The 21,835-nt window shown below is 37.2% G+C and overlaps 1 protein-coding gene across 1 annotated transcript in view; it reads right to left on the bottom strand.

Moving 5' to 3' along the window:
* The window catches only part of KCNH7 (potassium voltage-gated channel subfamily H member 7), a 451,497-nt gene that overhangs the window by 151,176 nt on the left and 278,486 nt on the right, over positions 1-21,835 (bottom strand). Inside the window, exon 3 of the mRNA XM_045560346.1 lies at positions 2,126-2,281. Coding sequence (XP_045416302.1) covers positions 2,126-2,281 — 156 coding nt within the window. The remainder of the gene's footprint in view (positions 1-2,125; positions 2,282-21,835) is intronic.

The following is a 21,835-nucleotide window of genomic DNA, read 5'->3' as shown; positions in this document are numbered from 1 at the left end:
GCATTGTTTCCAAATGTGCCTTCTTCCAGAGATACAAGAATGGTTCCATGTTAGTAACTCCATTTATAAAATTTACCATAAAAATAAGAAAAAAATAGGCATACTCAGTGCTACAGATGCTTTTTTTTTTTGAGACACAGTCTCTTTTTTTTTTGAGACACAGTCTCACTCTGTTGCCCCGGCTAGAGTGTTGTGGCATGAGCCTAGCTCACAGCAACCTCAAACTCCTGGGCTCAAGCAATCCTTCTGCCTCAGCCTCTCGAGTAGCTGGGCCTACAGGCACATTACACCCAGCTAATTTTTCTGTTTTTTATTAGAGACAGGGGTCTCACTCTTGTTTAGGCTGGTCTCGAACTCCTGAGCTCAAATAATCCTCCCACCTTGGCCTCCCGGAGTGCTAGGATTACAGGCATGAGCCACTGCACCAAGCCTAGCTGGCACATTCAGAGAGGAGAAACTATTAAACATAGAGAAATTAGAAAGGAAAATGTAAAACAATCTCTATTTTATATGATAGAATACTTGAAAAACTCATGGGAGTCAATGTGCAAAACACTGAAAGCTAAGACAATTCATTAAGATGGTTGGATATAAAATGAACATATTCAGAAAAAAATAGTTGCCTTTATAAGAAGATAGAACAAAAGAGAGGATCCCATACATAATAGCAGCAACAACAAAAAGTTAAATGTCAAGGATCAAAGTGAACGAGTGAGGAAAATTTTAAAATACTCCAGAAAGACACTAAAATTGGACTTAAAAAATGAAAATATATACTATCTTCTTGGATAGAATGACTGAACATCATAAAGGTATGTATTCCCTCAAGTTAATCTATACAAGTAATATGAATCCAATAAAAATATTAAAAGGATCTATTATGGATCTAGAAAAGTTGTTTCTAGAGTTCATATGGAAAATTAATCAAGAAAATTATTGTCAATCAAAAGGGAGCATACTATGTCATATATTAATTGTATATGTAAAACAGTATGATTGTGAAGGATAAATAGATCACAGAACAGAAAGTACAGAAATTGACTCAAACATATAAGGAAGTTGAGTATGTAATAAAGGTGGCATCTTAAATTACTGGTGAAAAGATTGACTTTTTAATAAATGATGTTAGAATAATGAAAGCCATTGACAAAAAAGGCAAATTAACTGTATACCTTATACTATATGCCAACATAAACTTAAATGGAACACAGATCTTAAAATATGGAATTATATGAGTTCTAGGGGAAAAAAAGTGAATTTATTTTCAACCTTGGAGTGGTGAAAGCTTTCCTAATTATGACTAAAAACTCAGAAGAAACAAAGAAAAAGGTTGATAAATGTAGCCACATTACAAAAAAAAAAAAAACCCCTCTGCATAACAAAAAAATCACGAAAAACTAAAAGGCAAATTATTTTCTGGGGAAGCTATTTGCAATTTATTTTACAAATTGATAATATAAAGAAAAATACAATAGAAAATGTATATGAGAAATGGACAGTTCACAAAATAATAAATGTCCATACTGTTTAAATATATGAACTTCACTCATAATAAGAGAAATATAAACTAAAACTACTTGAGGTATTATAGTTCTCACCTGTCATGACAAAAATCAAGAAGACTTTGATTCACTCTGTGGCATGGCTTTGGGGAAAAGGGCTAATATATTGCTGTTGGAAGTGTCAAATGGTTCAAATCATATGGAAGGGAATTTGTCAGTATCTGAAAAGATTATATATGCATTTACCCTTAGACCCAGGAATCCCACTTATTGGACTATGTAAGATAACTTGTCCAAGAATATTCATATACACATATGAAAATACATATGCACAATTCATTCTGGCATTATGTGTGATAGCCAAAGTTTGGAAACTACATAAATGTCCATCAGTAGGAGACTGGTTGAATAAATTGTGGTATATCCAAGTCAAATGGCTTCTAAAGCAGCCAATAAATTCTGTAATGTGCCAAAGGGTGACGTCAGCTATGGCTTACTTATATAAAACTATTTGACTTCAAATGTAAAGATATTTTGAGAACTGAATCAAAATGAAGAATGTATTAAAATTACTACAGTAACAGACCATCAAGAGCATTATACACATGTTGCCTTTTACTTACGGTTTACAGTTTTGACTGGTAATATTGGGTTTACCCTCTCTGGGGAGGCAGCATTTTTATCATCTGTCACATATTCAAAATTAATGATGAACATCATGGCCACGCCTTCTTGGTTTTTCACTGGAATTATGTGAGTGTTACAAATGAAAGTGGACCCTAAAGAGATGAAAAATGAATATTAGTCAAAAATATACCTTTATTTTGAAATACCAGTAATGTTAAAATTGAAATACACTTTGTACAGAATTTTCTATCTTAAATGGTCATGGAAATGCAATAAAAATAATTTGATTTTTTAATTCACAGTTAATTGCATACATAAGCTGTGCATAGGTTTTGCCAGAAGGACTTTAGAGGAAAATTCAGGTACTATTACATTGTACAAAAACAGAAATATCAAATCTCATTTGCTTTTACGCCCACCCTTGTAATAGTTAATATTTTTAAAAATATATATTCTTTAACTTTCTGGAAACATAATTCTTAGACTTTCCTTATATATTTTGGTTAAATCTAAATCTATTAAAATACATCTGTATAAACAATGAAGATACCTCATTTTGTGTGATCTTGATTTTAGCAATAAGCAAATTATGCCCTTTTTCTCTTATTTCTTTGATATAAAATAGTAAATTATTGCCTCTATCTTACATATGTTCCAAAAATTCTTTCCTTTTTTATAAAAATGCACACTGCTCAAATTATAATGGTTTTATTTGATTTTTAATCTGTTAGAAAATAAGAACAAAATTTTGTCTATTTTATTGTGTTAATTTGATATCTTCAACTAAGATCATGATATTCTTCTAGAAGCAAAATTACACTGCTAATAAGATATACTTTATTATAATTATCTGGAAAGGAAATGGACAAAGGGAAGACTCAGTTTATAATCAACCACCACTATCCATCCTCCAACAGAAACCCAAAGATCCAAGATTTAGAGCACAGAGTTGAGAAGTTGACTTCTTTTAAGTCAACTGACTTCTAACTGACTCCTTGGAGCTGACTTCTAGTATTCCCTCAAAGCAGCTTGCTCAAATCTTTACCCTCTAAATATTAATATTTTCTTTAGTCAGGGTAATGGAAATCTCACAGTGTAAGGATTTGTCTGAGTTACAAATAAAGTACTGGATTTTTAAAATGCTTTCAGAAAGCATTCTTAATCATTCAGAAAACAGTGTCTATTTTGCTTTCTTTTCTCACAAGTAGCTGAGACCATCTCGAATCTCGAGGAGAGTGATGGTTCAATATATAGGCAAGAGCAGGTTGGGAGCAAGGTTGGGCTGGCATGAAACGTCAAAAGGAGATGTGAGCAAGTGCCAGGATACTTGGAGACTGGGACCAGGGACAATGGCAACAGCTGAAGAATGTAGTTGGGAGTCCTGCAAAGGTCAGTGGATACTGATATTTCAAAATGGTGTCTTATGTAAGCTCTAAATATTAAAAACAAGTATGAGAAAACTCTTTCCTTTCTTCTGATCCCTGAATGTTGGTTACTGCTGCCAGAGCTGAGAACAAAGGCAATTATTGATATTGCTATAGCTTGAGGACTTCAAGCTACCAGAACACAGGAAAAGCCTTTTGAGGGTGGGGCTAGACATCTAATGACTCATGAAATTATTTCTATGAGTATATATGCTCTAATTTCCAAAAAATTGATTTACAAATACAATCTTAGAACACAGACTCTTTGTAAGTTGGGGATACCTATGCGATATTAATAGTTATAATTCAGATTTTCAAATGTGAATAGCCTCTCAAATTTGAAATGTGGAGGATTTTATTTACAACTAATTTCACATTTTCTATAAATGTGGCAATGGTTTTATAGATGTTGGAAAATATCCTTTAGGAATGGCATGCTTTATCTTCAGTCGTTCGCTACATCTTCTTTATTTATGGTAAATGTTTTTAGTATTAGTTTTATCAGAAAAACTTGTATATATACAGGTAATTTTTGATGCATAATTTTAGTAGAATCAGAGATGATCATTTCGTCTAGAAAAACAAATCTCTGAGGTTAGAATAGAAGACAATGAAACAAGAGATTTGACTTTACAATTTCTCTTTCTCAAACTACCTAATTTCACATTTTCTATGAATATGGCAATGGTGTATAGATGTTAGAAAATGTGTTTTAGTTAAGGCATGCCGCACCTTCATTTTTCAGCTATATCTTCAATTCATTTAATGAAATAGCTAGAGCACTTGTAATAGTTTCCATGGTAACAAACGGGATGACTTTAGTAAACAGAAAATAAACAATTTAAGACTCTTCCATTAGACCTAAAAATAGCAGAGCTTCAGGCCAGGCATCACAATACACACTGGTTAAACAGACAGTCTGAGGAGATGCTAGAAATAGCCATTATGTACTTACTTTCCTAATGAACCAAAATACATATTGATTTTACCACTTAAAACGACATTTCCTGGATCATTTAGAATATCATTGTGAATTTGCAGATTTGTTATTTAGCAGTTTCAAATCTTTCAACATTTGGAATATACTGTTGATTGTGAAACAAAACAGAAAACATGAGGTTTTGATAAATCAATCAATAAAAGATGTAGGGATAAAGATCTAACAGTTTTGTAATAGAATAGAGTAATTTTGATTTCAGTAGTAAGGGGCAAAATCATTTCTTTCAAAATAAATGCTTGTACATTTACTGTCTAGTACAAAACATCATAAAATTATAGTGTTTTAGAAAAAACACTATATATATATGCATTGGCTCCACAGCATATTAAATAAGTGTAATTAACCTGGTATTTATTACCCACTATCATTGCTTCCTGCAAGTTTCTATTAAGCAATATATCTTCTCTGAAGTCAACTGAAGACTCATATTTACATGCTTTTCTCTTTGGTTTTGTGATTTAATATCTCCATCAATCTTGCATAGCCTTGTGAAAGGAAGACTATGAAAGGAGATACATGGAATTTAGAAGAGGAGAAGAATAGAATACATTTTATAGAGCAAAAATGTTTTAGCTTGCATAATTATACAAACTCCAAGTTCTGTCAAAGTACTACTTTTGTAAAGTGACATTATCCTAAAAAGTTAATGTGGTCCTACATATTTTTTTTGAATGTAACATTAGGAGTAAGAGTGATGGAAACATAATCTAGCAAATATTAACCTAGCAATGAAGAAAAAATAGACATATTTAATACTGTAGAAATAAGAGAATTAAATCTAAAAAAAAGTTCGAATCTTTTTAAAATTAGTCTTTCATTCAAATGACCTTGTTAAAATGAATCTTGTATTCAAATAAAATTAACAGTGTTGGTTAAGAAGCCACTTATTTATAATAAAATCCATTATTTATAAAATTATACATGCAGTTATACTAATATTAGTTAGACTCAGGTTCATGTTCATGTTTTGTCTTCTGAATGAAAACATTCCTAAAGTGGGAAAGGCTGTTTAGGAGGAACAGTGCTCATAGCCATAGAGCAAGCAAACTCAAGGTAATCTGATTAATTATGAACATCATTCCTTTATTAATAAATTGGTGGCATACAGCTAGCTGCATTTTAAAATAACATGCCAAGGGGTGACAGGGTGAGACCCTGTCTCAGAAAAAAAAAATGCCAGGACTCCCCCTTTGAAGTGCTTTACATGTGTTTTATTCCACTGCCTGTGGTTTGTGTGCACAGGGCATACTGTGTCTTCCAGGAACAGGGTAGAAGCCACTGTAATTTAGCAGTGTGATGGTTGTGGGATAGAACAAGGCAAGGAGAGTAGGGAAGGTCAAAGGAGAAGCCAGGGGCCACACCACAGAGGAGGCCAAGGCATGGATCTGAAACTTTTCTCTGAGTTAGACAGGAAAGGATTGGAGAGTTTTATGTAGAGGGTTGGCATGATCTGACTTAAAACTATCCCTTTCATGTAATTTTCATGTGATTGTGGAGAATAGCTTGCAGGGGAGGCCAGGATGGAAGCAGACAGGCCAGTTAGGAAAACATTTCAATGAGTGTGGTTTGAACTAAGTGGGTATTGCTGAAGGTGGTAAGAAGGGTTCTGCTTGGGATGTTTTTCAGGTAAAGCTTATAGGATTTGCTGACATATTGGATGGGCTAGGACAGAAGGAGAGAGGTTCCAGGTGACTCCAAATTTGGTAATTGAAGAACTGGAAAAATGGAGACACCATTTATTAAAATAGGAAAGCCTGTGGGAGTGGGTAGCTTTGGAGATTGTGTAAGTCCATAGGTTTTGAGTATGATAACTTTGAAATTGCTTATTAGATATTAAATGGAGATGTGGAGAAGGCAGTTAGATACAGGAGGCTGCAAGTCAGTTCAGGGATTGGTCCAAGCCAGGGATATGAATTTGGAAATTGTTAGGGAATGAATTATATTTAAAGACTGGATGAAGTCACCTAGGGAATAAATGTAGATAGAACAGTCTGGGGCCTGAGTCCAGAGACACTGCAGCCTCAGAGAAGGGATGATGAAGAAGAACTGGCAAAGATTGGGTAGGAACAGACAGTGAGGTGAAAGAAATATCAAGATTGTGGTATTCTGGGGGCTAAGAGAAGGAAGTGCTTCAAAGGAGGGTATGGTCAACTGTGTGAATATTGTTGACAGTCACCATGGGGACTGAGAAAAGATCATGGAGTTACAGTTACTTCTTCAGGAGAAATTTTGTTAGATTAGTGGCTATAAAACTGTTTGGAATACATTCAAGAGTGAATGAGAGTAGAGGAAGTGAACATAATTACAGAAAATTCTTTGGAGGAGTTTTACTGAATTAGATTTACTGAAAGCGGGGTGGTAGCAGGAAAAATTTTAATGGGATTTTGCTTTTTTAAATTAGACATACTGTAGTATATTTATTAATATGTACAAATAGATTGAGTTTTTTTCTGAATAATTTCATTCTAAATTTTGGTTGCATAAAGTCTCGCTAGTTAGTAAGGCTCAAGAAAAGTCTAACTCTATTCCAAGACATAGTAATTTTCCAATATTTGTTCTCTTGGCCAAATGCAACTCACTTCAGTGTTAATTGATTTTCCATGTACATAGTATCATAGTATGAAATAGTGCATATAGCCTATTGCTTGAGAGTACCAGCTCTCCAATCAGATTGCCTGAATCTGGATCTTGTCTTCATCCTTTACCTGCTGAATAAATCTCTGGCAATTTACTAAAGATAATGGTACCTCAATTTACTCATCTGTACACTGGGGATAATCTCTGTTTCACAGAATTTTTTGGAAATCAAATGAGTTAATACCTATGTACCAGGGTATTAGATTAGGATTCTCCCAGTCACTATTTTCACGGATATGAAATGGTAATATGATAGACATCAGGAAACTAAAGTGAGAATGACTCTCTTTCACTCCCCTACATGTAAATTTACAAAGGAAAGCTACAGAACCTTTATGTCAAGAATGTAAAATAGCCAGCTAGCGCAGAGGAGGGTGGTGTGAGGGGACTGGGGAAGTGATTTATTTGGAGAGGACTGGCAGACTATTGTGGGTTTCCCTTCTTTCCACCTTTAGGAGCTGCCACCATCCAAGGCCAGGCCTAATGAGGGGACTTTAAAGGTCCACCCCAAGACCTTTGAAGTGTGCTTTTTGCAGCTGGGAGACACAGAGGATGGGTATCTAAAAGCTAATGTGGATGAATGGATGGCCATCGTGGGACCTCAACCCTGCAGATATAAAGGGCAGAGAAGGGATGACCTTTCTACTTCTGCAAAGCCAGGGAGTCATCGTGATTGGGACAGGCCTGTGTGCCAGTGTCAGTGGAAGGACTGTGAGGTCACCCTTCTGACCCGAGTGTCTGATCAAGAGCCATCATAGGGTCCTCTTGGGATAGGTGAGGGGACTCCAGAGGAAGAGTCAGGCGGTAAGCCACGTGATGATGGGGCCAAGGAGGGAATGAGCCAGGAGGCCGGGATGGAGGGGAAGCATCACAGGAAGTAACCTGCAAGGAGCAAGGTCCAGGCAGGCACTCTGAAGAGCCCTCCCAAGTGCCCAGAGAGACAGCATCAGTTCTGCACTACTTTACCCAGAGAGGGCAAGCAGGCCAGCCAGGTAAGAACTGGCCTGCTCCGTACCTTCCCTCCCTGCCACCTTCCACCTGGAGGAGAACAAATCACAACCAGAGAGTGGAATGAATGGGGAGAAGGTGAAGGGAAGAAAGTTGAGGTTCACTTCCCATTGCAGTCTGACCTGAAGCAGGCTGGGAACTATAACTTTAGAAATTATACTGTTTTTTACAACAGAAAGTGAATAGAAGGCTTTATTATCTGAGAGTGACCCAACAAAGGAAGATCCAGCAAATCACCTCCCAAAACCAGTGGTCAATTACTCCCAGTGAACAAAGTTCATGGGATGGTGAAAAGCAAAAGTAAGCTGCACTTTGATCACAGCACAAGTTTCACACTGTTCAAGAGAACTCATTGGCACATAAAGCTCTCAGACCAGTACCAGGCATAGAGCAAAACTCATAAGGTGAGCCATAATTTTGGCCTATTGTTGGAGGGTCTCTGGAAGGGCACGTTATCTCTCAAGCCAATCTGTGCAATCCTTCACCATTCTTGGAATCACCAGCTCCACTGTTTATTCATATTTTGGAGCACCAAGGGGAGATCATTCTTCTCTGAACTGATGGGTTTGGTGAATACCTGGGAGTTTTTATTCCTTTCTTTCTAGTAGACTGGGAGGCACTTTGAAGATGAAAAAATATCAATAGAGACCTGCCCTAGAAGAAAAACAAAACCCAGCAACCTCAGGCCATAAAGGCCTCATCAAAGAGGCAGCATTGTTCATCTTGAATTGAAACGCTTGTTAGAAAAACAAAGGGGATTGTTTCACCACAGAAGGAGAAAGTAACCCAGGCCAAGGCACAAGTGAGAAGCAAGCAAAATTTATACTTGGCTTTTCTGTATCTAATGCTTCTTTTTATTTCTTTCTTTCACAGCCTCTTCCATCTTCTACTGCTCTCTCTAGGTCTCCATGGTGAAATAGTATGAACTCCCTCCCATCAAGGAGGAGGGTCACGAGAAATAGAAATTTTTTTATAGAACTGTTAATGACATAATTGATTACTTCTCCCAGGAGAATTTTTCTAAGGGGTCAGTGAAAAATAACAATTAACCCAAGATGAACTCCAGTGTAACCTCTATGAACCCAATGAACCTGATGAACGCCAATGTAACCTCTATGAAGAAGAAATCTTTTGGTTGTGTAGATAAAACATTCCAGATATCTTTCAATTCACACCATACAACACAACTGCCTACTGATGTCAATATCACCATTGGACAAGTTGTGATCTAAAGAAGAGGAGAGGATCACGATGGAGTCCTGGAACAGGATTCAAGAAATTTCTATGATTGGAGAGTTTGTCTGACATCATTTATCCTTTGTTTATTTTTTTAACAAATACTATCATACTCCTAACAAGAATAGTAAACAAAATAGAGACTCAATCCTCACTCATAACCCATTTCCAGATTCATCACAAGGTTTCCAGAATAATAGAACAGTGAAAATATTCCATGTTACAGCATAAGCTCCCCAAAGACAAGATGTTATCAGTCCTTGCACATTGGCCTCAACACATGATGGGGGCTCAGTAAATATTTGCTTAATAACTAATAACTCTTTTTACTTCTCCCTGACAGTGAGATAGTTCATAGATATCTGTCCATAGGAGGTGACCCAGGAGCCAGGCAAGAGCAGCATTTGTGACTATGGTGGGCAAGAGCCTGCAGTATTAAAAAGATGTCCTTTAGAGTCAGAGAGAGAACTTGTTTCTAAAATTAACAAGTTATTTAGCTTCTTTGTGTTCTGACTTCTTTCTCTGTAGACAATAGTATTTATATGTTAAAGTTCAAGGGGTAAATGAGAAGATACCTCCAGAGTATAGTGCCTAACTCATAGTAGGTGCTCAATAAATGGTAGCTCAAGGGGAGGGAATATTTTAATATAATGTGGTAGGTATAGAAATGGGATATGCCCAGAGAGTTAGTTCTGTAAAAGGCCAGGAAATGTTGCACCTAAGTTTTTAAGGCTAAATTGGAGTAAATTTGGAGAAGAAGGAAGTTACATGGAGAAGAAACACATGCACAATTCAAACCAATTTCACTTTAACAACTGATGACTATGAACCCACTATATGCCAGGCTCTAGGGCTTTAGCAGGGAACAAAACAGACTCAAATCCTTGGCATCCTGTAGTTTACAATCCAGTGGAGGTGGGAGAGACAAAACAAATAAATAAAATGCATAGTAGATTAAATGCTGGTAGCATCACAGAATGTCATCAAGAAAATAAAGAAGGGGATAGTGAGGGGAAAGTTTGTAACTTTTGGTAGAATGGGAAAGGCCTTGCTGAAGAGGTCTCACATTAGCAAAGAATCGAGGAAAATGAGCAGTGAGTCATGAGGATATCTGGGAAAAGGGATAACAACACACGAAAGGTCCCATTACGGACTGAACTATGTTCCCCCAGAATTCATGTTGAAACCCTAACTTCTGATGTGACTGTATTTGAAGATAGGGCCTTTAAGGAAGTAAATAAGGCTAAATGAGCTCATAAGGGTGGGACTTTAATCCAATAGGACTTTGTCCTCTCAAGAAGAAGAAGAAACACAGGAGTGTAAATGCACACAGGAAAGGCCATGTGAGGACACAGCAAGAAGGCAACCATCTGAAAACTAGGAAGAGAGGTCTCCCCAGATACCATCCCAGCTGGCACCTTGGCCTTGGACTTCCAGACTCCAACTGTGAGAACACAAATTTCTTCTGTTTAAGCCACAGAACGTGTGGTATTTAGTTAAGGCAACCCCACAGACTATGACAGGCCCTTGAGGCTGAAGCATACTAAAGTAGGTGACCAGTGTGACTGCAACACACTAAGCTGAGGGGAAAGTGGATTGAGATCCAGGTTGGAGAGGTAACAAAGCGGGGGACAGGCAGGGAAGGTGGCATAGGAAGTAGTGCCTTATGGTTTGTAACGACTTGGGCTGACAACGGGAAGCCACTGGATGGATTCTGCCGGGAAGGGATAGGTCCTGGCACATATTTTCAAAGCATGTTCTTGGCTGAAGTAAAGACATGGACACATGAAATATCTGTGTTAGTTTGTTAAGCAACTTGGTTTCAACAGACTAATAATATACTAGAATGTATAGTATTAGGTGGGGAGTGATGGATGAGGCTAGAGCAGTAGGAGGTCATGCCCTGATGGTCTTCTCTGCCCTTCGAATTCAGTCTTTTTGTGTTGGGGATGTAGAGAACTGTTCTAAGTATGGGCATATATTCAGAAGAAGTATTTTAGTGTACAGGATATTGACACATGGACTATGTTAGGTGATAGTGATGTCTTAAGAGAAGTAAGTTCAAAAGATAAAGGAGCTATTTATCTGATTGAAGAGACAGAGGCACAATTAGAAAGAGTATCTAATAATTCTTACACAAAATCATATCAACAAGAACAAATGGAGTAGCCAGTTTCAATGTTCATGTATAGTCTGGTTAGCCTGATAGAGTGGGTCCAACTTGATGCTTGTGGGAGGCGTGTGGCCATCAATAATAGAAGGCTCGCCCATTGCTCTCATTTTTTCCAGTCACCTGGTTAAGACTAAAGTAGCCTACTGAAAACAAATAGGAAGAACTCATGTGAACTAATAAAAATGCTTTATACGAGCATTAGAAACAAAAGGACTGAGCTGGCAAAAAGCTGGCAGTGGATCTGATAATACAAAAGAAACATCCTTAGCATAGAAATCACCGATATATACAAATTTAATATATAATCACCAACATAATTAAATTATAACAAACATGAACATATTTAAATTATTAATATAGTTGATGGAGTAACATGGGACTAGAATTATGTTTTCAGAATTTCCAGGAGAGATTATCTTAATATATATTTGCCTGTCATTTGAAAAAAAAATGAGGAAATAATCTAATTTAGACAAACCTAATTGTCATGTTTATGTTCTGCTGTGTGGTAGTGTTGGCACTGTCTGAGATGCCAATAGCATGAATGATTTCTTTTTAATTACTTCTTACTTGAAATGATTTTAAACATTCAGAAAATGGTAAGGCGGTGCCATTGAGCAGTACGTTTCTTGGATGTGTAGCTCTGTGTAGCCCCTAGAATCGGACACATGTGGCTCTACCATTATTCAATGAATGACCCTGGGCAGGTTACTTAATCTCCCCAAAACTCAGATTCCTCATCTGTAAAATGAGGAAAGAGAGAGTCCCTTACCTCCTAGTGTAGTTGGGAAGGTGAAATAAGATAATACATGTAAAGTACTTAGCAAAGAACTTGGCATATTGGATGTGAGCAATAAATGAGTATTATTATTATTAACTAGAATGGGAAAAATCAGTTTCTCAACTTGAAATAGTGGATAAACTTCCTCCAAAGATTCAATGATGCAATCGAATCCTTCAGCTCTTAAGGAGCTTGAGAGAGAAGGTACATCAAGGAGCAATTTGAGTGGGGGTGGGGATTTAGCAAAAGGAAGGCCCTTTTATCATGTAAAGTCTAAAATATGTCTCCTTAACTTTTCAGTGAGAAGGGGACCCTTGGTTTATTTCTTACGTTTCTCCTGTCCCTGCGGATTGTCCCATTGCCTTTAAAAAGCACACTGTATACCAGGTATCTTTCATGACACCAGAACTCGGCTCCACTGGGCAAGCTTCATAGGCAGTAGAATTTGGTATGCAGTAAAAATGTGTGAAACAATCAGTATTTCTGGACTTGCTCTAGGTTCCATGATCAGGATTTGAAAGCACATTTTAGGAAGAAAGATAACGCCAATAGCTAATGTTTATTAGGTGCCAGCTACTGTTTTGAGGGCTTTACATGACTTACTATAGTATCATGTACGTTCTCATAGAAACTTAATGATGATGGTACCATTATCATCCCCATCATGTAGATGTAAAGTGAGCCATACATATAGTTTCTCCTCTCTCCTGGTTTTGGGGCACTTCATGTCCCTTCTGTGATTAGGACAGAATGTTTGGGTTCCAAATCTTTCATCATGCCAAGATTCTAAATTCCATGATTTTTGAATCAGGTGTATTCTAAGAGATTTTTATGTTTTACGAGCTATGGCCTGAAAATTAAAACTCTTCCCACCACTTTCTCTCAATCTTGCCCATTTCTGCAACACTCCTGGCTCAGGCAGAATTCCCTTCTCCTGCCAACTGGGAGGCACAAAGACATCATTTACTTGCCCAGCCTGTGCCCCGATCCACATTTCTTTTTAATCTATTCTGTCCTATACTGGCTCATGACCATTTCTCATCTATTCTCCTTAAAAAAAATTAGTTTAGGGCTTTCTAAGCTGATATTTCAAAGAATAGGGGTGCTCTATTCTGCTCCTCGGGTCCCTACATATCATTATCACTACAAGCATTAACAACTACATAATTAAATAATTAAATCACAGCTCCTATTTTCAGAATGTCTTTTATGTGGTATGTGTTTCCCATGAGAAAACTTTGTCTCAGAGAAGCTTCTCAAGTAAGTAGCAGAAGCAGGGTTGGAACTCAGACCTGTCCAGCACTCACTCTTTCCCTTGCATTAGGATTTCCCAAAGAGTGAGTTGTTAATAGATATTACTGGAAAGGGCTTGCTGTAATTAATCCAATTTAGGAAATGTCCTCCTAAAAGAGATGCTCAGTGCACATTAGTGTAATAGAGATTTTGAGAAATTCTGCAAAAACAACCAAATTTACTTTGTTTTATGTAGCATTTTCCAAATTTACTTGAATCTGAAGTCCTATTTTAAAGAAATTTGTGATAACATCTAGCTCCTTGGAATGTCTTTGAGAAACATTGACTTGTGTTGTGCTTCCTCCCTGTTTCAAAGACACCCTTCTGAGAGGGAGGAAAGTAAATATCATAGGTCACCTAGGTGCTTATTGGAAAGGGACAAACCACAGGGAACAAAGGGCTGAGCCAGGAAAGGAAAGGGAATGCCAAAGGTCACTGTCACCTATTCAGTATATTTTGCTTGGTATTGGTTCTGGTCTGAGCTTTCAAAAATCCAATGAAAACAGCATTGTCCTATTTGATCAGGTATCTTTTTTTTTTAATTATTTCAGCATATTATGGGGGTACATAAGTTTAGGTTACGTTTATTGCCCTTGGTGCCCCCAATCCCCCTGTCCCCCAGTCAGAGCTTCAAGCGTGTCCATCCCCCAGACAATGCACATCACACTCATTATGTATGTATACACCCACCCCACCCCCCACATCTGCCTGACACCCGATTAATGTTATTTCTAAATGTGTTCTTAGGTGATGTTGATCACATATCTTGCAGCAATGATTTTCTCATAAACTTGTTCTAAGTTAAAAAGTTATTGCTAAATAAAATATGGTAGTTTTTCATATCCTAGGACCAATTCATACTACTTGACAGAGATTAGGGCTTATAACATAAAAGCTGTAATTCAATAATCCATTAATATTCTACACCAGAAATTTTATAAGAAAACTGTGGCATATTCAAAGAAATATTTTTGACAGTGTTTCCTCAGGAATTGTTCCTTTTCAAACTATGGGTATATGTGAATTTATAATTATTTGTTGACTATCACTCCTTTCCATTGATATATTCTATGTTAACATTTCCACTCAGGTGTTAGGTTCTCTTCATACTTATAAACTTGATTCTTGGGAAAAGCAAGTTCAGCTCTTTTTTAAAATAGATAAACCATGGATAAATTATCTGGTGATTGAAATTAGGAAGAAAAACTCTTACACATTGTCTGACTCATAAATCAGCTGCAATCTCTTCAGATGCACTACGAGGATTACCCACTTCTCAGCTCAGGTTTCTGTTTAATTTTGGAACTTTGTGGATTGAGTTAGTGTAGTAGGAAATTTGAGTGTTAGAACAAGTTAAGACTGATTCACAATGCTGCACTCAGTCTCCAGGCAAACCAGGTCTACATTTATGATCAGGAAGTTTGTGACAATTTTTAATACTTTGCATTTTTTGATACTCAAGAAAATATTTGTTTATTTGGTTCAAATTTTTTTTCACAAGATATATTAATGTTCCCAAGCCTCAAATATACTTAAAGCAGGCTCCCCCCGACCGCCCACGCTAAACTGCCATTTGTTCAGTCAAATTGCATTAACACTGAACTGATTGAGCTGACTCAGAATACGAGCAAATTTGCACGTTGCCATGGTATGTGCACACCATTGTCAAGGTCAACACACAATGAGAATCCTGGGACCCGGCCCCTACTGTGCGGATGCCATGGCTCACTGAGGCAGTACACGGCTACATGCATGGCGTGCTTTGTTCATGATGTCTGTGTGATTGTTGAAAGCAACCATACATTTTGCTCTCACTATGTCTGCTACTTTGGAGCAGGGACGAAAGTTACAAATGATGTGAATCTATTTCATATCTTAGAATGATTAAAATATATCTTAAATTAATGCAATTTAAGAAGAATGTGTTGGCACCTACTGTGTACAAGGTACTGTACCAGAAATTGTAGGAGTTACAAACATGACTAAAAACAGGGATGTTTTATTAAAAAATGAAAACAAGCAAACAAACAAAAACAACCAAACAAAAAGAATCCACTCATGGGAGTGTGATGGAGGGTCTGGTGAGAGGACAAGTAATTCCTCTCAGGGATTTGGAAGATTCCATGAAGGAAGCATCATGTAAGCTAGGTCCTCAATGATGGTGACAGACAGAAAGTGGGAGGAGCGGCACCGCGGGCTGAGGGAAAGTGTGAGCAGTGAAGAAATATGGTGACTCCACGGCAAAGTGAGTGGTGTGTGGCCCCTTCCAAGACAACCAATTTCATTGTCCCCAGGCCTCATACTTCTGATTTTGATCATAGCTAACTTTTATTAAACAATTGTTCTGTGCCAATTATTATGCTGAGCCTTTACAAGCGTTACAGTCCTTTGCGTGTGATCCTCATGAGAACCTTAAGGAAGTATGTACACTAAATATCCTCACTTTATGTAAGTGGGTCTTGAGACAGGGAAAGAATAAGTGACTTCCCCCAAGTCACACAGCTCGTCTGTAGGAGAGTCAGGACTCTGATCTAGATGGTCTAATGCATGTCAAGGTCTTCACACAACCTAGTGAGGCGTTTGTTTGTACCTATTTATAGGTGGTCACATAGAGCTCCATCTATGTCCTTCCATAGCTCAACATCCACACACATATTCAGGATTCTCTACTTCATCCAAGGTAGAAAAAGGCACATTTTAAAACAATAACAAATTATTGAAAATGGCTCAGACCTCTTCTTTGAGTCCTCTGCAATGGGTATAAAGCCCTTATTGAGGTGTATATTAGGCCCTTTAGGTGTGTCAGGGACACAAGTGATAGAAGCAATAAAAGGTGAGAGTGAAGGTATTTCTCTAGGTAGCTTAGCCTTTCCCTTCCTTTCACAAAAATTCCTGTTATATTTGACCATTGTAACTTGGGATTTTTTTTTTTAACACCAACACTATTTTTACAGAATAGCAGAGGGAGCAGAAAGGATGTCCTGGAAAACTAGTAACAATAGGGCTTTTTCTTCCTATTGGTGGTCTCATATTTAGCATGGTCCAGCTTTAGTGGTGAACACGCTTCTCCCAGGCTGTGACACCAGGCCTTGGGGCATATGGCTACTGCAGATGCTCCCTGTTCCCTAAGGCTGCCAGAGGCATGGGCCTGCCGCAGATGCCTGATGGCAGGGATTGCTTTGCGATGCCTTGTCTTGTCCTGGATGTAGTTTTCCAAAGGTGGCTGCACAGCAAGAAGGAGAGATGTTTCATTTCAAATTCCCACAGACCACATTTATTGTTGCTTTTGTGTCCTATCCGTATCAGGATTCATGACCTAGCCTAATGCCTTTTCTAAGCAACAGGGTAGTGACAGTCTATACAGTGGGACCACAGAGAAAGACGATTTGTTCACACAGCAGCATACATTCATCTGAGTGGCAGGATGTATTCCCTGTGTCCATGAGAGGCTGTGTGTGTCATGGTTAAGCCTGAAGCCTCTGCATCCGATTGTCAGGGGCTGATTTCTAGGTCTGCCACTTCCCAGTGTTTGATCTTAGGACAAGTTACTTAACTGCTCTGAGACTCAGATTTTCCCCATGTGTAAAATGGAGATGATAATGTTACCCAGTTCGTGGAGTTATTGAGAGGATTCAATGAGCCAGTATCTATAAAATGCTTAAAACAGTACCTTGTATACTGAAAAAGTGTGAGTTGTCATTATCATAAAGAAAACATCAAAGAATAATTTTGAGTTCTGGAGTCAGTAAGTCCTTGACTGAAAGAGAGTTCCCAATCTTTTGTTTTTTATTGAAGAGAGGGGCAAAATATGCTTGTGGTATACCCATTTCCCTTGTGAACATCTGACTGCCGACCATATTTCTGGTCCTATTAGCTTGTAGATACAGTTGCCTCCCTAGACCTTGCCTCTAGTTCTGAACTTTTCCTGAGTGTCATCCCTTGTAAAAATTTGCCAGTCCAAATATTTATCTAAGAGTCGTGCTTAAATACTTCCTGACTTCAGAGATACATGCAGCTTAATTTTCAGATAAGAGAATAAATCTCAGCTTTGGGTATGAGAATTTTTATAAGTAATCTCTATGCTCCTCTGCTTTTACCCATAACTAGAAATATGTTGGATATAAAAGCTGTGGTTAATTCCATCAGCTGAAATTTAAGCCTTTAGCTTCTCTAAACAGGAACTTTCATCAAAACACCAGTGGCTCCTTATTTTTGTCTGATGACTTTGAAGCTCATCAGTGAATGTGTCAACATGTTACCTCTCTTAGGTAAGCTAAGTCCACTTAAATAAGAACTTTCTGGAGATAAAGTCCTATATCACAGAAGTTACTCTAAAGATGGAAATTTCAGGCACTATAGTAAGCCACTGGGAGAGACTTTCTGATGTCAGTAGTGACTTTTATAATCCCTCAAATAGTAAGGAAGAATTGAAAAAAATGAGATTACATTATAAAACCACTAGCAAAGCTGACCTATCATAAATTATATTTGAGAAGAGATTGAAACTTTTAAGATGAGAAGAATTAATTTCCTAGATTAAAACTCTTCAGATGAAAATAATTAATTTCATAGATTCCTTTTCCTTATCATCATTGTAAATTGCTAGCGACAGAGAAAACAGATAATATTATAGCATCAATGCTAATGTAAATAAGGAAGGAGCCAACATTTGGCCGTCTAGTAACAACATCACTGAGAAAACATAGTAAGATGGCCCTGCACCAACATTTCAGTTGACAGGAAGACACTGACTTGATTTCATTGATATTTTTTAAGATGCTGCTGTTTCTAAGAACTGCACCTGAGAAACAATAAGTATTTCAGAGTCTCCATATGGATTTTATGGAAGGCTTCCCAGAGAGGTGAATCAAGTTGCATCTTAATGGGAAATGCATAGAGATTTCCAAACGAATTTCAGAAGCCAAGGTGGTATGGAATGCTTGGCAAAATACAGGGGCATTGAATGGTGTTTCGGAGCCTGGCTTCAGGAGAAATAATTGAACAGTGGTGGCACGTGTTGCTCCTAAGCTGCAACCTCTTTAGGAAGGATTTGAGATGGTGGTATAAATACCAATGTATTTCTGCTGGGTTGCTTCAGTTTGCCTTTCCATCTTCACTCTCCATCCTTCTACTCTTGCTCGGAATAGAGAGAAGATGCTGCAAGGATTTCCTTATTTTCTGACTGGCAGTTGGGTTTCAGCCAGTGGAGATTTCTAGCAAGAAATTGGAGGGAGGGAGGAGAGTGATGTTGGGATATTTATTCCCCCATCTCCAATCCTGTGGGATTGCTGTGGGTTGGTTGCATCTTTCACTAAAGTTCACAGTTTCTATTATCCTCAGCACAAAGCTGTGTCTCAGGGTCCCAGTGATAATCATTCCTTCTACTTGTCCCTTGGAATGGCTCTCCATTGTCACTGCTCCTGGGACACAGCACCATTCCTTGTTGCTTCTCTTAAACTCTATCTGAATTTTTGTAAATATTAATAGTATTTTCATTAACTCTCCTCACATTACCCAATTTGAGTGTTCCAAATTGTTTAGATCCTAAATCACACAGGATAAAAGTATTACTAGACAAGGGAAGTAAATGGAATTTTGGTAAGTAGATATTTTGTATTTAAAGAATAAAAATGTAGCCAAATACTAAGATATTGAGAATCACCTGGTTATATTAGACAAAGCAAAAAGAACTAGATAATAATAATATGGCACTACATTTGTCCCCAGATAGATTGGCAGGAATCTTAATCAGGACAAAATGTGGGTGTCAGATATTTGTATAAGATAAATGACTTTCCAAGATTTAATTCCTTTAGAAATTCAAGGGGGATGAAATATAATAGATTTAGTTTTGTGCAGTGGTCAAGAAGAATGATAAACTACTAAATGGATAATTTGCCATGATCAAATTCAACATTTTAGTGAAAGTGAGGGGAACTAAAAAATATTCATTGGAAGGGGAGTGCTAATGATGGAAAATAAAACAAAGAAGCAGCAAAAACTGATAGAAGATTTAAAACATATTTTAAAAAAATCACTCATTATTACCCCATGGAAACCTCAAAGTAATTTAAAAGCATCACAATGTATTTCCAAGAAAATAACTTGGCCACAAATCATTCATGATGAAGTGGCAAAATCATACACATGAATGAAAAAACAGATAAAACATTAAGGCGTTTTTCAAAATGAAGAAATTGTGAAAAAGAATAAGGGAACTTAGAAAGAGTTGAAGATTAAGTGTAAAGTAAAATTTAAAACAAAAATAATTTGAAGGGCATTGGAAAAGAATTTCTTAGCCATTAATTAAAATGATGAGTTATTGGAAGATTAAAAAAAAAAACAAAAGAGGTGAACTAGTAAACAAATTTGATCACTGAAGATATGCTCATGGTAGAAAAGGAAACTTAGCTAAAATTTATTCTATTAGATATGGGAGAATTTTAGAATGAAGTTATATAAGTAGAATGTATTTAATGTACTGGACAAAAACAATATAAATAAATCACTTCCCATAATCAATATTTAAAGTACTCAAGGTATGGTGCTGGTGCCCCAGGTATGTAATTTATTATTTTAATGATTAATGCTTGGGTGCATGTGATTCCCATAATAAGCATTTGAGAGAGAAGAGATTACAGCAGTTCTTCCATACCAGGCAAGCTGTTGGCATTGGTAATAAATTGTTAGGATACTAAAGCTCATTGAGAATAATGGAAAATTCTTGTTGGTGGAAGAGTAACATTTTTCTATAAGGCAAATCTAGCCTGTTTTATCTATTGGAGATTTTTGCTTTTAAATAAATGCCAAGCAGAACCAAAATGAAAAGAAAAGAGAAATAAAAACACAGGACAAAAATTGTTAGCTAACCACTCTGGGACATTGTGGTAAGAATTTTAATACACTCATTAAATATTTTCTAGGAGTATGAATTATTGTCTCTATTTTACAGAGTAAACAGACTAAATAAAACAGGTCCATAACTACCTTGCTAACTGGCTAAAGTCTAATGGCTATTAGGTGGAAATCAGACACTTGCCCAGGTCTGTCTGGTTGTTAGTTCCCTATTTATTCACTAATTCATTTAGACTTTCTGAAAAATTTTAAAAGATGTTTATCAGAAGTTTTAGAAAGCTTTAAAAATTGAATGACAGTTCAATCTGGATAGTGTTTTACAAAGATAAGGGGGCAATTCAAAAATTAAAAAAAAAGTATTGGAATAATTGGGCATTTTTCTGGCTAGAGATCATTAACAGTTTTGCTAGGCAGAATTGCACAACAGTCCCCAGGATTTCTTCCCCCTGGTGTACACACTCTGCATAATTCCAGTGACTGTGAAAATGATGGACTTAGACTTCCACAGTTAGTTTAAGTTACGTGGCACAGTTGACTTTAAAAAAGGAAGATTATCTAGGTGTGCTTAATGTAATCACATGAGACTTAAAAGCAGTGCGTTTTCTCTGGCTGGTCACAGGAGAGAAAGTCAAATGTGTTCTTGCTGGCCTGGAAGAAAGCAAACAGCCATGTTTGAACGGCTGGTAAGATGGAAAGCTGCCGGGAGCTGAATGCGGTGCTGAACAGAGAGCTGTAGGAAAGTGGGGACAGAGTCCCACAACCACAGGAAATGAATTCTGCCATTAACCAGGGTGTGTGGGAAGAGTACCTGAGCCCAGATGAGAACTACAGCCCTAGGGTGATAGCTTGATTTCAGCCTTGTAAGACCCTAAGCGGAGAACCTAGCCACACTCTGCCCAGCCTTCTGACTTACAGAACTGTGAGCCAATGAATGGGAATCATCTAAAGCTGCTAATTTGTGGAATCTTATCATTCACCAGTAGGAAACTAATATATAACAAAAACTACTTCTGCAGTTTGTCTTATCTGAACTTTTTGCAAAAGTTCAGGGAATTGAACAGTAAGATTAGAGGAAGCTTGTGCATATAGTAGAAATCTGATCTGTGGTGATATAGTGCATGGAGATTAAATCACATTGTATGAAATGGTAGAAGTTTCAGTGTGAGCAGTAGGCAAGGCATTTTAGGAAGAATTAATCCAGATGATCTTTGCAAGATGATGGATGGGTCTCAACTAGGAGTTATGATTCATTACAGAGATACAGGGGTCATTTTCATTGTTCCCTGTAGACGTTAGCTT

This window comes from Lemur catta, chromosome 8 (genome assembly GCF_020740605.2).
Source record: "Lemur catta isolate mLemCat1 chromosome 8, mLemCat1.pri, whole genome shotgun sequence".
NCBI lineage: Eukaryota > Metazoa > Chordata > Mammalia > Primates > Lemuridae > Lemur > Lemur catta.
Note: the sequence above shows the minus strand (reverse complement) of the source record. Positions and strands in the feature narration are given on the sequence as shown.